Raw genomic sequence first — 13,931 nt, forward strand, 5'->3', positions numbered from 1 at the left:
TCAGAAGAGAAGGACATCACAACATATACACACTCAAGCATCCATCCGCTCTACAAACATACAACAATTTAGCTTCTTAGCTAATTATTTGTTTTCATTTCAATTCGTTCATTTCATTGTAATCATTCACAAACAATAATAATAATAATAAAAGAACAACAGTAGGGTTGATTGAATCCTCCCGGGGTTTTTTACCTAAGATCTCTTAATTGGATCAATGGTTTTTCCTCGTCAACAAAATTTTGGTGTCGTTGTCTTTTACGTTTTATCTCTAAGATCCTAGCTTTAATTTTCAGTGCTTTACTTTTATAACAGTTTTCTTAGATTCTCAAAGTAGTTATGTCTCAAAGGCTTTCATAAAACTCTTTTTACTTAAAACTCTTAGTTTTGATTATTATATTTAAGAAAACTTTTTTTTTTATTTGAAGATCCTAAAACACCAAACCCCACTTACAAATCTTTAGTACTTAAGTTGTCTAAAATCCTTTCTAAAATTATCTTATGTAATTTTTGACCGAAACAATATGTATGGCTGTATATTTGTGTAAAGATCTGGTGTTAGAATAAGAATGTAAAGGCGCAAATGGAGATGGCCAGAAGTAGATCCATATTGGTACAAATTCAGATCAATTAATATCGTGGTGGGGGATGATGATGATGATACGTGTATGGATTTGTTGAATGGTGGCGGTGACCGGAGAGTGGTTGTTTCCGGTGGCAGCCTGGTCTTTTGAACAACACCTCAACGTCAATAATTTAGGTAAAATATATGAAGAAATATATATAGATAATACTGTAGTACTTATTTATTTCTCAAAACGGGTCAACCGTTACATTGAATGAACAAAACTGAGAGGTTCTTACATCGATTTAACATTGTCGTAGGTCACTACATTACATAATCATTCGATTATAGTTGGTTACATTACAGTGCCTTAATCCCTTAATTTTATTACCGACTAGTGGTACAACCGGTCACCCGATACATTAACACTCCATTCTTGAGTTTTTTTTTTTATGGGGTAAGAAAGGAAATGGTAAGAAACTCATTCAAATCTTCATTTTTGAGTTTATTTTATAAAAGAAATGATAGGAGATGATAGAAAAAAATAGGTGTTTTAAGACTAAAAGTTTTCTTGCCAATTTGACATGATTTGGCTAGAAAGGAAAGAATATATATAAAGTTACCATTTTACCCTTCACTTCACATCTAATATTACTTTTAAAAAGGCTATACTTGTAAAATTATATCTTTTTTTCTTTTTCTTTCTTTTAAATAAAACTCAAGAATGTAATTAAGTTTTTTTTTTTCTCTCCTCTCATATCCAATCTTATCAATTCTTTTCTTTCAATTATAAACTCAAGAATGTAGTATAAAAGAACAAAAATAAAAAGTGCTTAAATCAAATAATCATTTTAAAAGTTCACTAAATTACATAAATCAAAATTTATTGAGTGATAGATGGATACACTTCGGTTAGTTCCATCGTTGGACGTTGTTTTGTTCCTCACCATAAAATCTGTTGTGGCTACTTTTCTTAAACCCCACAACATTTTATTAAAACTTTATTTTGTGATCATTACATATATATATAAACGCTGATCTGTATATCTATAAACAAAAACCAACAATGAATCCTCTTATTTGGCATAAAGTTGCTGCAATTTCTGGCAAGTTTTGTTGTTATTGTTTGTTGCACAACAAAACCCTTGTTTCTAAATCCATTAAAAGTCAAATATTTGGTTCAATTTTAGTGATACTTGAAAAACACACATTTCTTTTATATTATTTTGAAAAAACTTACTTTGTAATTATTATTTTGTATACATTTATTTGTGGTAAACAGGAATGGCAGCTCTTGGATTAGGAACATATGGTGCTCATGGATTCAAACCAAGCAATCCTTCTTATAAAGAGGTAAAAAAATTTTATTTTTTTAATTAAAATAGTTCATTATTATCTGATTTCTTTTTAATTTTGTATAGTTGGATTGTTAAAAAGTTGAAACTTTTTATGTTTTCTAAACAAAATAAATTACATTGTGTGATTAGGTTTGGAATACAGCATCTCTTTACCATTTAGTTCATACAGCTGCACTGGTTGGTGCTCCTATGGCTAAAAACCCGAATATCGTAAGCTCTTTCTTGGTTTTGTTTGTTTGTAAGGCGTTTAGATAAGCGTTTTGAAAGTGATTATTGAGAGTATGTTAAGATTCAGAATAAGGCAATATGAATGAACTAAAATAGTTTTATCACAATGATAATTCATAAATACTATTTGCCGAACCCTATGCATTTTTCGTGCTGTTTAGTTAATATAGTCACACTGGAGCACATTGCTTAGTTTATATAGTGTGATTATCACAATACGCAAATTTGTAAGTTTAGCTTGAAAAGATTTTGACAGCAATTTGGTAGATATATTTATGTGAAAATGCATCTTCATTGGTGACAAGTCACATTCTCGTTCACAGTCTGAATCTTGTTTGGTTGGATGTAGTAAATCTTATGCTCATGGTTTCTTTTGTTTTTGTGAGTTGTAGTTTGGAGGCCTTTTGGCTACTGGAATCATTGCCTTCTCGGGGACGTAAGTGCTGGTTTTGTGCTCTCATTCACGTTATTTATTATCAGTATATGAGTTTGAAACTTATTTCAGAATTCAGATTTGAGCTACTGAACCTAGTTAATACAAAGCTTTATACTATGTTAGCTAATATTACTGATCATATTATACATACATATACACAAAGCTTGGGGACTAATGTGTTTCACAGAAGACAATAGTAAGTTGAGAATTTCTTTTAGGAGGAACCTCAACTGCATATCTATAATAAGTATCGCTGTAGTACTTTTCTGATTTATCTTAATACCCAATAAATGCGTGTTTTTGAGTTAAGGATTTAATCCTGCGAGCTCCATGTATGTCCGGGAGACTGGATATCAACAGGCAAAGCTTGAAACTTTAAAGGGGGTCACATTGGTTCGCTGTTTAATTTAGTCACTTTAAGTAACTTTAGCCATACCTGTGTTAGAGTAATCTTTACCAAACAATACACCTATATTACTTTGTTTGAAGTATATTATACATATATACAACCACCCGGTTCTTTTGAAGGTTATGTTTTACCTCTGAAAAGCCTTTTTTAACTCAAACTTTATAAGTGATATGATCCATGATAGCGGTGAATCACATTTGACCTCTTTCTATACCATAGGATATCCCTTTCTTTAATATCTAAAGCCCACGATGCTGCCGGATATTAGTTATCCCATATAAGCTTCATGTTCAATGTTAGTTCAGGTCACTCCATTTGACCTCTAACTTTCTTGCTTGGATGAACAACATAAGAAATACGCAGTCAAGGTTTTGGCAAATGAACAGCTTTGTTTTGAAAAAAGTAAGTTTTCCTTGGGCAGATAAGATTTTTTAAAAACTCAACTACTACAGAATGGCTCACAAACACGTAAACACAAAATTCACTAATCTCATACAGGTACTAGTTGTGTTGCTCCATTTTCCAGTAACATTAGATTCTGTTCTGTTCTCCCAACTATTGAAGTTGTATTGAAATTCAACGAAAGTTTGAGGTTGTTTATAGGCCAGTTTCGAGTAAATTTCCATGCTTCTTTAAGATTATGACCGAAGACCCGATTCTCACTTTTATATCAATGTTTGATGTAATTTAAGGTCCCGTGAACTTGTTATCCAGGATTGTGAGCTTAGAACCGTTTTACATTCTCTTATCACAACCCATTTATTGTAGTCAAACCCATTATTTATGATGTACTTTTCCATTTGCTATCGGAGAAGATTTATTCATAAATTTCTTGATGGAAGTAACATGATTGCTTCTGGATGTTGCAAAAACATTAATGAATTCAATGATATGCCAGTTATATCGACCATTGTTGCTTACCCTTTTATATATGCATGTCCTTATTGTGTCTCAATTTCTTGTTCACTCTTTACACTGGTCAAAGATAAAAAAAATGTGGCCTTTAATTTTGCAGATGTTATGCAGTGGCGTTCCTGGAAGACAGAACATACGCTAAAGTAGCCCCACTCGGTGGGTTTGCATTTATTGCTGCCTGGGGAAGCTTGCTGTTCTAAAATGACTTTACCCCGGAGGTGAATGAGGCCAGGAATAATGCCCTTTTAGATTTTAATGGGGTATCTAACTCCTCTGAGAAGTTTTATGTGGGTTATTTTACATGTGTATAGTAAAAGAAATAAGATGTGGAATTACTATCGACCAGATCAACACTTTTACGTTTTTGTGTTATGCAAATACATTTTAACGTGAGTGTTTGTCACTGTTTTGAAGAACTTGCAATTATAACATGTCCACAGCCTTATTGTTCTTGTCACTTTTTTATAAATATTTAAGTAGTGTTGTAGTTTAGTTATATATAATTTTGTATGTTCAAGACTTTAATGTCTTTGATATGCCTGGATATTATCTGTGTTGATAAGCTAGTAGTCAAACATAGCCAAATCCTGAACTAGAAATGGCCAAATGGCAATAAAAGATGAAGTAACAAATAGCCGTGCCCATTTTCCGGTTTTTGCCGGACTTGAACTCGAACCCAACCCGGTTTTTGGCTGCTACTAGCAAAGCAGCCAAATAACAAGACTAGGCTTGGGACTTGAAGCTTTATTTGTTGGGTTAGGAGTTAGGACACGTAATATAATGGGCTGAGCTGGTGGCGCATGTGGGCTAGTTAGGCCACTCACAAAAACTCGTAGCCATGATAACTTTGTTAACACGTTGTGTTTAATTTATAATAATAATCTCTCTATATATAATTAGTCGTAATACCCGTACGATGTATGGTAGATATATATATTTTATCATAAAGAAATTCAAATATGTTACATACATGATCATAAGTATGAAATAAATTGTGGTCAAAATAAACCAATGATCGAAGCGAATTTATAATAAAAAGTAATGATAAATATAATATATGTTTAATTAGAATTTTGGATATACCTTAATTTTTTACAATCACATCATATTCGGAACTTGTAAACATAGCGTATGACAACAAATAGCCTTGTGCTTTTGGATCGTTAACTCAAATTTTTGAAGTCTTTCTGTTAATAACTTATTATAAGTAATTTGAGTAATATAAGTTGAAGAATTGAAAAGGAAAAGGAGACAAATTTATTAATAAAAAAACGATCAATTAAATAAGATTATAATATGTTTTGTATTTATAACATCGAACCAAATTTAGGAAAGATGGGAGATGTAGCGCATGGATTTCCTCAAGGAAACACACCCCCGGAAAAGGACGAAGTGACCAAGAATAGTCCAACACAATGCTTATTTAGAAAAAATCATCACCTTGGACTGGGGGGGGGGGCTTGATGATGTACCCTCTCAGCGGTACGCAAGACTTGCCACACGAAAGAACAGTAACATGTTACGACACGAAGGTTGTCCGTAACGAAGGTTTTCGTTGTAAGATAAAAGGATAAGAATTGTTCCCTATAATTTTGGGATTTGATCTTATCACTTGCAACCAATAATTAAGGAAATAATATTCCTGGCCTAAGACTTAAGGAAACCTTAAAGAGGCTTAACTTTCTCTCCAAGATAAATTCTCCTATAAAAGGAGATTCATAAGACCTCACGAAGACATCATTCATTCATTCTTACTCATTCACAAAGACTCAAATAGATCAGAGCACACTTAAAACACAATAGCACGATCTCAATCGGCTAACAATCAAACCATTATTGATTGGCTAAAGAGATCAAAACTCTACCTTCGGGGAATCGCCAACAAACAATCAAAAACACCCATCATCCCCTTTTCTTAACCTAATCTCGGTTTGGTGTACAATCACTTTCTTACTTGCAGGATCTTACAATGGCGAGTTACTTCACAAATCTTTTCAAAGATTTCTCAAGTTTTCTGCACAAAACAAACGAAGAGGGTCGATCTCCTCCTTCGGAGCTTACATGTCCTATTTGTTTTAATGTGATGACTGATCCTGTCTATTAGATCGTTCATTGTATCTGTTATCTAACACTCTTTTTTTTATTGTATTTTTAAGCTTATAGACCTATGAGCGTAGATGCATTACATCATGGTTCAATCGGGGCAAAAGTACTTGTCCAAGTACATAGGGACGACGTCACTTTGGGGGTAGTGGGGTCAGTTGCCCCCACTCCAATTTTGGTACAATGTAATTTTTTAAAATTTAAATGATATATTTATAATATTTTTTAAAAAATAAGAAAAAATTAATAAGAAATACATAAAAATGTTACCTTTGTTATCATAAGTTTATTCTTTTGAAATCATTGGTTACCGAAACATTAATTTTGAGATAGATCTCTCCATTGAAATAATAAAAACCTTGTGTTAATTTTGATTTTTAATAGAAAGAATGAAAAAAGGTTGAAGAAAAAGTTTTTTTTTTGTTTGGGTATATATTTGTAGTACACAAATAATGTAGTTTGCGGAAAAAAACTATTTTTGTTAAAACTATTATATATTTTTATCACAAACAACAATTTATAATAATCATAATCGTTATGTAGGAAGTATATAATACAAGCTAATTATTTCATAAAAATATATTTTTTGGTTTCTTGCATTATGATTGGATACGTTTTTATTTAATAAGATCTAGTCCGATACATGTGATTTTTATTTATTAAAAAAATGGTATTTTTAAATATGAACGTTATATTCGGTGTGGGGTACAAAATTCTTTTGAGGATCCATTCTCTATTCTTGAGTTAAGGTCCATTTTTTTACATTATTTGATACGCCTCTTATAAGTATGACAAACAACTTTTAAAATTGACCCCACTTAAAAAAATTCCTGGCTCCGTCTATGCGAGTACAGGAGAAAACTTGCAAAACTTAGATCATGTTTCTAATATTGCCCTCGAGAGTCGGATAGTGGAGTGGCGAAAGAGAATTGCATCCCCACAGAGTTTGGTGTGAAGAAGTTCAGAGCCAAATTTAATATGGGACTACATTGCTATGCTTTAGGCTAAGAATGGTGTCTTATCGGCCACTTGTTCTCTTTTGGAGCTATCGAGAAGAAGTAGTAATGAAGTTCGTTTTGCAATGGGGGTGGTGGGTGCTATACCCCACGTCTTAAAACTCATGAATACTTATACTAAGCTAGACACATCTACCCCTCTTCCACACTGCCACATCAGCTTTTTTCTCTCTTCATCCACCTCTTCCACACTCACTCCCTATAACCCCTCTTCCACACCTCTTCTACACTTTTTATTTATTTTATTTTATATTTACATAAAAAATAAATAATTCAACATTTATTTAAAATTAAATATTAAAAAAGCACACTACATTTATTAAAAAAAACACACTACATTAATAAAAAAAACCACAATACATTTATTTAAAAAAAAATACATTACATTTATTAATTAAAAAAACACAACTAGAAAAAACAAAATACACTCAACGTTCACGTTGGTTTTCCGGCAAGTTCCAAATGTGCTCGACGAGGGCGCCTCTTAGACGGTTGTGTGTTGCCCTATCACGTAACTCCCCTGTCATACGTAACTGAATGTCAACACGTTCGTCCCAAGAACGCGTTTGCGGGTTATCGGGAATTAGCTCCAAATCCAAAGGACTGATTGCACGCCCGTTATATTTAACGACCATGTTGTGCAACAACACACAAGAGTACACAATGCGTTTAATTTTGTTAATAGTTAATGGACGCGCACCCTGTTGAAGGATTCTCCATCGGCCTTGAAGTACCCCATATGCACGCTCCATGTCTTTTCTTGCAGACTCTTGGAAGCGTTTGAATTTAGAGGTCTTAGGGTCCATGGGACACTTAAAAGACTTGACAAGTGTAGCCCATTCTGGATAAATACCATCAGCTAGATAATAACCCTTTGTAAACTGTTGGCCATTAACGGTGAAATTTACCGCAAGAGCTCTATCTTGGAGAAGCTGGTCGAACAAGTCAGATTCATTAAGGACGTTGATGTCGTTGTTCGAACCGGCGGGCCCAAAGCAAGCATGCCAAAGCCACAAATCATACAAAGCAACCGCTTCAAGCATAATCGTCTGATGTCCTTTGTCACCACGAGTGTATTGGCCTTGCCATGCCGTTGGGCAGTTTCTCCAAGCCCAATGCATACAATCAACGCTTCCAAGCATACCCGGAAAACCATGTACCGCCTCATGTTTAGCGGTCACGTGGTTAACATCTTCTTGTGTTGGTTCTCTCAAAAACTCGGTGTGATATAATTGAACAACACATTTGCAGAGTGCGTTCAACGAATCGGCAGACGTTTGAGCACCCATTTCGAGGTATTCATCTAACTGGTCGGCAGTAGAACCATAAGCCAGTTGGCGTATAGCGGAAGTACATTTTTGAAAAATGTTTAACGTCGGGCGACCCACAGCATCGGTTGGAGCGTTGTGGAAGAATGCAAAGTGGGGCGGTAATGGTTGTACGGCATCAAAGTTATATATATCGTTCACTATACGAAGAAACATTTCTTTCGGCATTCGAAAACGCCTTCTAAAATAATCGGCAGGATAAACGGGTTGCGGGGCAAAGTAATGATTGTATAAACGTGTGGAGGCTTCCACATGGTTTCTGGTTATTGTTCGTCTCGGTATTTTTGGTCTGTCGGCCATTCTCGAGCTCTCTGCTCCTGCTTCTTCATCTTCGATTATATTAACGAAAGTGTTTAACATTTCGGCATCTATTGTATATTTACTCATGTATGAAAATGAATCTTCGGAACTCGACATATTTAGTGAAAATGTATAGAGTGTGTGTTATTATGTATAAAAACATATGAGTGAAAATAAGTGAATGAGATGAGAATGGTTGAATAGAAGTTGGTTTTTATAGAGGAGGTTTTTTTTTTTATAAAAAAACTAGCTGTTTGAAAAAAAAAAAAAAAAGTTAACGTTGTAATCGGTCCCACCACCACACTCCTCCTCCTCGTCAACACTCTTCGGCCGAACGAAACCACTCGAAGGAAGTAGTTGTCGACGAAGTCGCTCCCTAAGCTTGACTCGTCGACGAGCCCATCGACGACTCCATCGAAGAGGCTTAGTGACCGGCCTAAGAATGAATCCACACTGGATTATAGTTTGAAAGTGATCTTAAATCTCTCTGTCAGCTTCAAGAATAAAAGCACCATAGTATCAGTGGGGGGCATACAAGAATCTATTCAAGCTATGCTTTTTGCAAAGTCAGTGAATGTTAGTGAACATGCTGCTGATAATATTTTTAGCCGTAGTATCCTTGGTGAGGCTAAAAAAATTGATTGGTTCATCTGGAGGCCTAAGGCCCTGGGTCCACCTATTAGTCTATAGGAATGATAATTAATGGTCAAAAAAATGTTGTGCTTGCTCTCAACAATGTCTTTTCATCACTGTCAAATGTAGACTTAAGCTTTTAGATATGACTGTGAGCAACAATAAAGATGCACAAAAAGCTTTATATGCAGAAGACTTTTGGTCTCACCTTGTTACTATTATTCGATCTGACCGGGTCTCTGATGAACCAAGAGATTGCAGTTTCGGTTTTGAGACAGCTTTGTTCACGATACGAAAAGCTTCTGGAGCAGGTGTCTAAGATCGAGTCTCCTTGGAGATTAATTATCTCTATGAGATGCTGAAATGTGGTTCCGATAAAGGGAGGCGAGAGGCCACAAAGATGAGCAACATGATTTTAGCACATCGGAAGAGATATTGGGCGGGCTGAGATGGAACCTGGGTCCGAGTCAAGTCCCGAGTGCGCGCAGGTCCAAGCGTATTCGAAGCCAGTAATGAATTTAATTAGTGCTAATTGAGCTTTAATTTCCTCGGTTCTTTAGATATAGAGTTCGTTTATGTTTAATTTTTCATTTAGGTGATTGCTCGATCAGAAGACTTCGATCTCCAGAAATCTTATCTCACTACATGATGGATGGATATTGCCCAATGGCATTTGAAATATTATCTCACTAGTTTGAGTTGTGGACACAACCGTTGTACATTATCGTATGGCATCACAACCCATTTATTGTAGTCAAACCCATGATTTATGATGTACGTACTTTTTCCATTAGCTATCGAAGAAGATTTATTATTCATAAATTTCTTGATGGAAGTTACATGATTACTTCTGGATGTTGCAAAAACATTAATGAATCAATTCTATGGACCATTGTAAACTCTTTTATATATGCATATGTCCTAGCTTGTTGTGTCTCAATTTCTTGTTTACCCTTTTACACCGGTCAAAGATGGAAAATGTGCCTTTAATTTTGCAAGTTATGCGGTTGTGTTCCTTGAAGACAGATGAACATACGCTAATTAAAGTAGCCCCACTCGGTGGGTTTGCATTATTATCCCTGGCGTTACTGATTTGTTAAAGTATGTTGATATCGTCGTATGTTACCTAACTCGGTCACACCAATATTGTCGGAATCAAAAGTTGAAAAAATCAAGCGTCGGAGAAACCATTGCAACATATATATAGCTGTTAAACAAATAAGATTGTTTTCAAATCAAGAAAGCAAAAAAGTAACATTCTCATGTGAGTAATTATTTTCATCTCATATATAGTTTGTTGTACCAACCATTGCATCAAGGAGTATAATCATACTTGCATGAACCATAACCTGTAGAAATGAAAAGTACGTTAACATTTAAAAGCTTTTCAATGGAAAGAGGGGAAATAATTGCTAGCTAATACAGCTTGTAAAGATAAAACATATATATGCATGTGAACTCAAAGTATATGTTTCCATGCTTTAAAAGCTAGGACTAATAAAAGAAAGCCAAAAGGATGGAGGAAAAGTAAAGTAAATTGGAATTAGAATAAAGGTGTAGTTAAAAGAGTAGGTTATTGGATGAACATGGGTGACCTTTTAGACTAATATAAAGTCCCACAAGAAAAAATAAGACACAAGTCGATCACTAAACTATGCTTAAAATTTATAATAACTACTTATGTGATATGTCTTATCCTTTCTTTAATCACATGGGCGTAACGGGCTGATGGCGAATCTCTCTAGATTGAATGATGCTTTGTAACAGAGAACCCCTTATCCGTTTACCCCTTAAGTAATGACTTCAAATAATGAAAAACACACACATTATATATATGCAGGAATCAAGATATAAGTGCTTACTTGGATCTTTTTCGGTGGTCATGGCGGCGCTATGGAAGTAGCAAGAGGCGCCATTATGCTTAAACATCTGGTAGTAACTATTGAAAGCAAATGAAGCATGGTCCTTTAGTGTGTTTGGAAAGTAACAAGGCTGGTTTTCTTGAATCTTGCTACAATCTGCTCCACCTTCCCCACATGTGTAATCTATAGCTGCTTGTAATTCTGCATCTGTTGCCTGTGAATCTGCTATGCACCATTGCTCAAATTCACCTTCTACAAATTTACCAAAGTTCAGTCCCCAGTTATATATATAAAAAAGTTACAGTTAGCTAAATGACAGAACCATAAGTCTTTTAAATTGTTTAATTATAAAGTATATATATGAATCTGGTTTAGGGGGAGGCTGCAGTGCTCATGCAGGATTAATGGACCACTTGTGTATATATGAATTTTAGGGGGGCTGCAATGCTATGGTCTTGCAGGATCAAATGGGGCCAAAATAAACATTATACTGGATTAAAATGCACATGGGCATTGTGGAAGATGGAATAAGAAACTGAAACTAGCAGGTTTTTTGAGATTGGTGAAAAGTATTTATTACAGTATTATATATGCATGTGTGTCTGTATATGTATACAATATAAACGGGTAAACGGATGAGGTTTTTCCTCGCGGGTGCAAACGATTAACATGTGTACAATGCAAGTTTATACATAGAACATCAATAAATCAAGAAGTTTGGAGTGTTTAGAATGTGAGCTATGAAAATTGAGAAATGAATTAAGGTACTTACTAGATCTTTGTGGGCATACTACCATAAGAAGCAAAATCGAGAGCAAGAATTTTAGTAGAAAAGGTGACATTTTGGGTGAATTGTATAGATAAAGAAAATAGAGAGATGGAATAAGAGAAACAAATGGGGTTTATATATATGACAAAGGAAAAAATATAATAAAACAAGATCCAAACAAGGCTGTAGTTTGTGTTGGATCATGTGGAAGGTGTCTCATAATAACTCCATTGTCTACCACATTCACATGGGAAGGTTCACATTGGTGCCATGAACCAACATCAATCATTTCTACTAGCTAGTAAACCATGTCCATTTTTATCACAAACTAGCCAGCTCGGTCCCAAAATCCGGGGCCGATAGTACTATTTCTAATGTGTGAAGTATAAACCGCATAAGCTTCGGATGTTGGGTATATGTTGGTTTGTTATCAAATTAACCAACAATGCACCATCTTCCCTTATTATGACCATTTGCCCATTCTAATTGTAGAAAACCATCAAATGGTGCAAACATGATAAGAGAACAAGTCTTTTGGTGGTAATGCAAGTGTCATACTTGAAGTAAGCAACGCACATTTTTTACATCTTCATATACAAATAACTTTTTTTGCAATAAGGTATAAAAAAAATGATCTAAACGTAAAAAAGATAACAAATGTCAATGTGTCACATCTAGATTCTTCCAAATATTGATGTAGTCCAAGTCCATACTAACTATACTTTTTATGGTGGTAATTCAATGTATCGAGATGTCAATGATAGATATCATAATCCAAAGACCATATTAAAGTTTGTAATTTTTGTCAAATTCAAAAGATTTTACATGTACACTTCATAATAAAAAATAATTGTTTAAACATTTAAGTAAATAAAGTGTAAAGTTGTTTTTGATCTAGGTGTGAATGTAGAACCTTTTTGAAATAAAAAGCAGAGTAAAAGTCAAAATGGTTACCTATTCCACCTTAACATAAAATAAAATAAAGAATATATAGGTGCAACAAGGGAAAAGTTGAGCATGCTAATCTACCCCTATTTTATGGAGTTAATGTGAATTTCCATATGAAAAAAAGATTATCTACTTGATGCGGGACAAACAATTTTAATTTTGGAAGATTATGTTGTGATTGACTTCTAATGCTTTTATATAACAGTTTCTCATAAAATTTTAATTAAAATAAAACAAGTATTGAAATAAAATAAATAAAATGATATGTTTTTTATTCACTAAAAATCAGCGTGCATCATCAAAATTAATGTACATATAAATACTTGTGTTTTGTGAATCTTCATGCATTAATTTTATTATGATGCAAGGGTTATGATTTTATCTTATTTATTTTACTTTAATATTTTTTTACAATAACTAATCATAGTAGTAATGTATAAAATTTTGATGAAAATTAAAAAATCCTTTGTTCCATGAATATTAGGTTAATATGAAGTAGATATGTATAAGTGGAACTGATGTAAGGTTAGTAATTTTTGTCTCTTTATAAGAAGAGGAAAGATTTTAAGATATTTAATTAAGTTCGTTTCAAAAAAGTATATAGTTCGTTTAAAAACATAATAAAGTTATCTTTAAAAATAGATATGTTTAGGTGAGATGGATGAGGTGGCTTTTACATGAATATTAAGCCGATACCAACAGTGAATTAAGGCGTTAAAGTGGTGAGTGTATGTGTTTTATGCACATTAACCTATTTTGGTAAAGAAATGTTTACAAATGTTAAGTTTAATTAAATAAATATCCATTACGATTTAAGCGTAGAAGTTGAAATGTCATTTTGCATATCAAAATTTTTGTAACAATCAACTTGAGATGTGTAATTTTCATATAGTTTATAGATATAGATACTATCAATTTTGATACTTACTTATCACAATCTCAACAAATGAATAGTATGTCGAGGATGATGACTCAAGAGCTCTTATGACATTCATAACAAAACCTATAAATCAATTAAACATACTTACAATACATCAGTAGAAAAGCATGATATTTAGTCC

At 33.8% G+C, this 13,931-nt stretch overlaps 3 protein-coding genes across 3 annotated transcripts; 1 reads left to right on the forward strand and 2 right to left on the reverse strand.

The window, feature by feature from the left end:
- Nucleotides 1–1,506: 1,506 nt before the first annotated feature.
- LOC122596406 (transmembrane protein 256 homolog) lies at nt 1,507–4,304 on the forward strand. Its single transcript, XM_043768977.1, has 5 exons — nt 1,507–1,671; nt 1,848–1,918; nt 2,053–2,133; nt 2,544–2,587; nt 4,012–4,304. Exons 1-5 carry the CDS (start codon nt 1,632–1,634, stop codon nt 4,109–4,111), a joined length of 336 nt encoding a protein of 111 aa, XP_043624912.1. The 5' UTR covers nt 1,507–1,631; the 3' UTR covers nt 4,112–4,304.
- Nucleotides 4,305–7,458: 3,154 nt separating this feature from the next.
- Nucleotides 7,459–8,775, reverse strand: LOC122597496 (protein ALP1-like). Its single transcript, XM_043770084.1, has one exon. It carries the CDS (start codon nt 8,773–8,775, stop codon nt 7,459–7,461), a length of 1,317 nt encoding a protein of 438 aa, XP_043626019.1.
- Nucleotides 8,776–10,469: 1,694 nt separating this feature from the next.
- On the reverse strand, nt 10,470–12,034 carry LOC122595427 (glucan endo-1,3-beta-glucosidase 12). The gene is made up of 3 exons (XM_043767784.1): nt 11,926–12,034; nt 11,154–11,405; nt 10,470–10,640 (listed from the first exon to the last, which is right to left on the reverse strand). The coding sequence occupies exons 1-3, from the start codon at nt 11,993–11,995 to the stop codon at nt 10,606–10,608; spliced, it is 357 nt and encodes a 118-aa protein (XP_043623719.1). The 5' UTR covers nt 11,996–12,034; the 3' UTR covers nt 10,470–10,605.
- Nucleotides 12,035–13,931: the final 1,897 nt, after the last annotated feature.

Source organism: Erigeron canadensis, chromosome 4 (assembly GCF_010389155.1).
Source record: "Erigeron canadensis isolate Cc75 chromosome 4, C_canadensis_v1, whole genome shotgun sequence".
In the NCBI taxonomy this organism is placed as follows: Eukaryota; Viridiplantae; Streptophyta; class Magnoliopsida; order Asterales; family Asteraceae; genus Erigeron; species Erigeron canadensis.

Bases quoted from the DNA above. Each gene is read 5' to 3' on its own strand.
- LOC122595427 (XM_043767784.1), bottom strand. From the start codon at position 11,995: ATGTCACCTTTTCTACTAAAATTCTTGCTCTCGATTTTGCTTCTTATG. The intron at 11,406-11,925 runs GTAAGTACCTTA...GTAAATTTGTAG, and splicing joins AGTATGCCCACAAAGATCTA to AAGGTGAATTTGAGCAATGG. The intron at 10,641-11,153 runs GTAAGCACTTAT...TCATTTCTACAG, and splicing joins GACCACCGAAAAAGATCCAA to GTTATGGTTCATGCAAGTAT.
- LOC122597496 (XM_043770084.1), bottom strand. From the start codon at position 8,775: ATGTCGAGTTCCGAAGATTCATTTTCATACATGAGTAAATATACAATA.
- LOC122596406 (XM_043768977.1), top strand. From the start codon at position 1,632: ATGAATCCTCTTATTTGGCATAAAGTTGCTGCAATTTCTG. The intron at 1,672-1,847 runs GCAAGTTTTGTT...TGTGGTAAACAG, and splicing joins TAAAGTTGCTGCAATTTCTG to GAATGGCAGCTCTTGGATTA. The intron at 2,588-4,011 runs GTAAGTGCTGGT...TTAATTTTGCAG, and splicing joins ATCATTGCCTTCTCGGGGAC to ATGTTATGCAGTGGCGTTCC.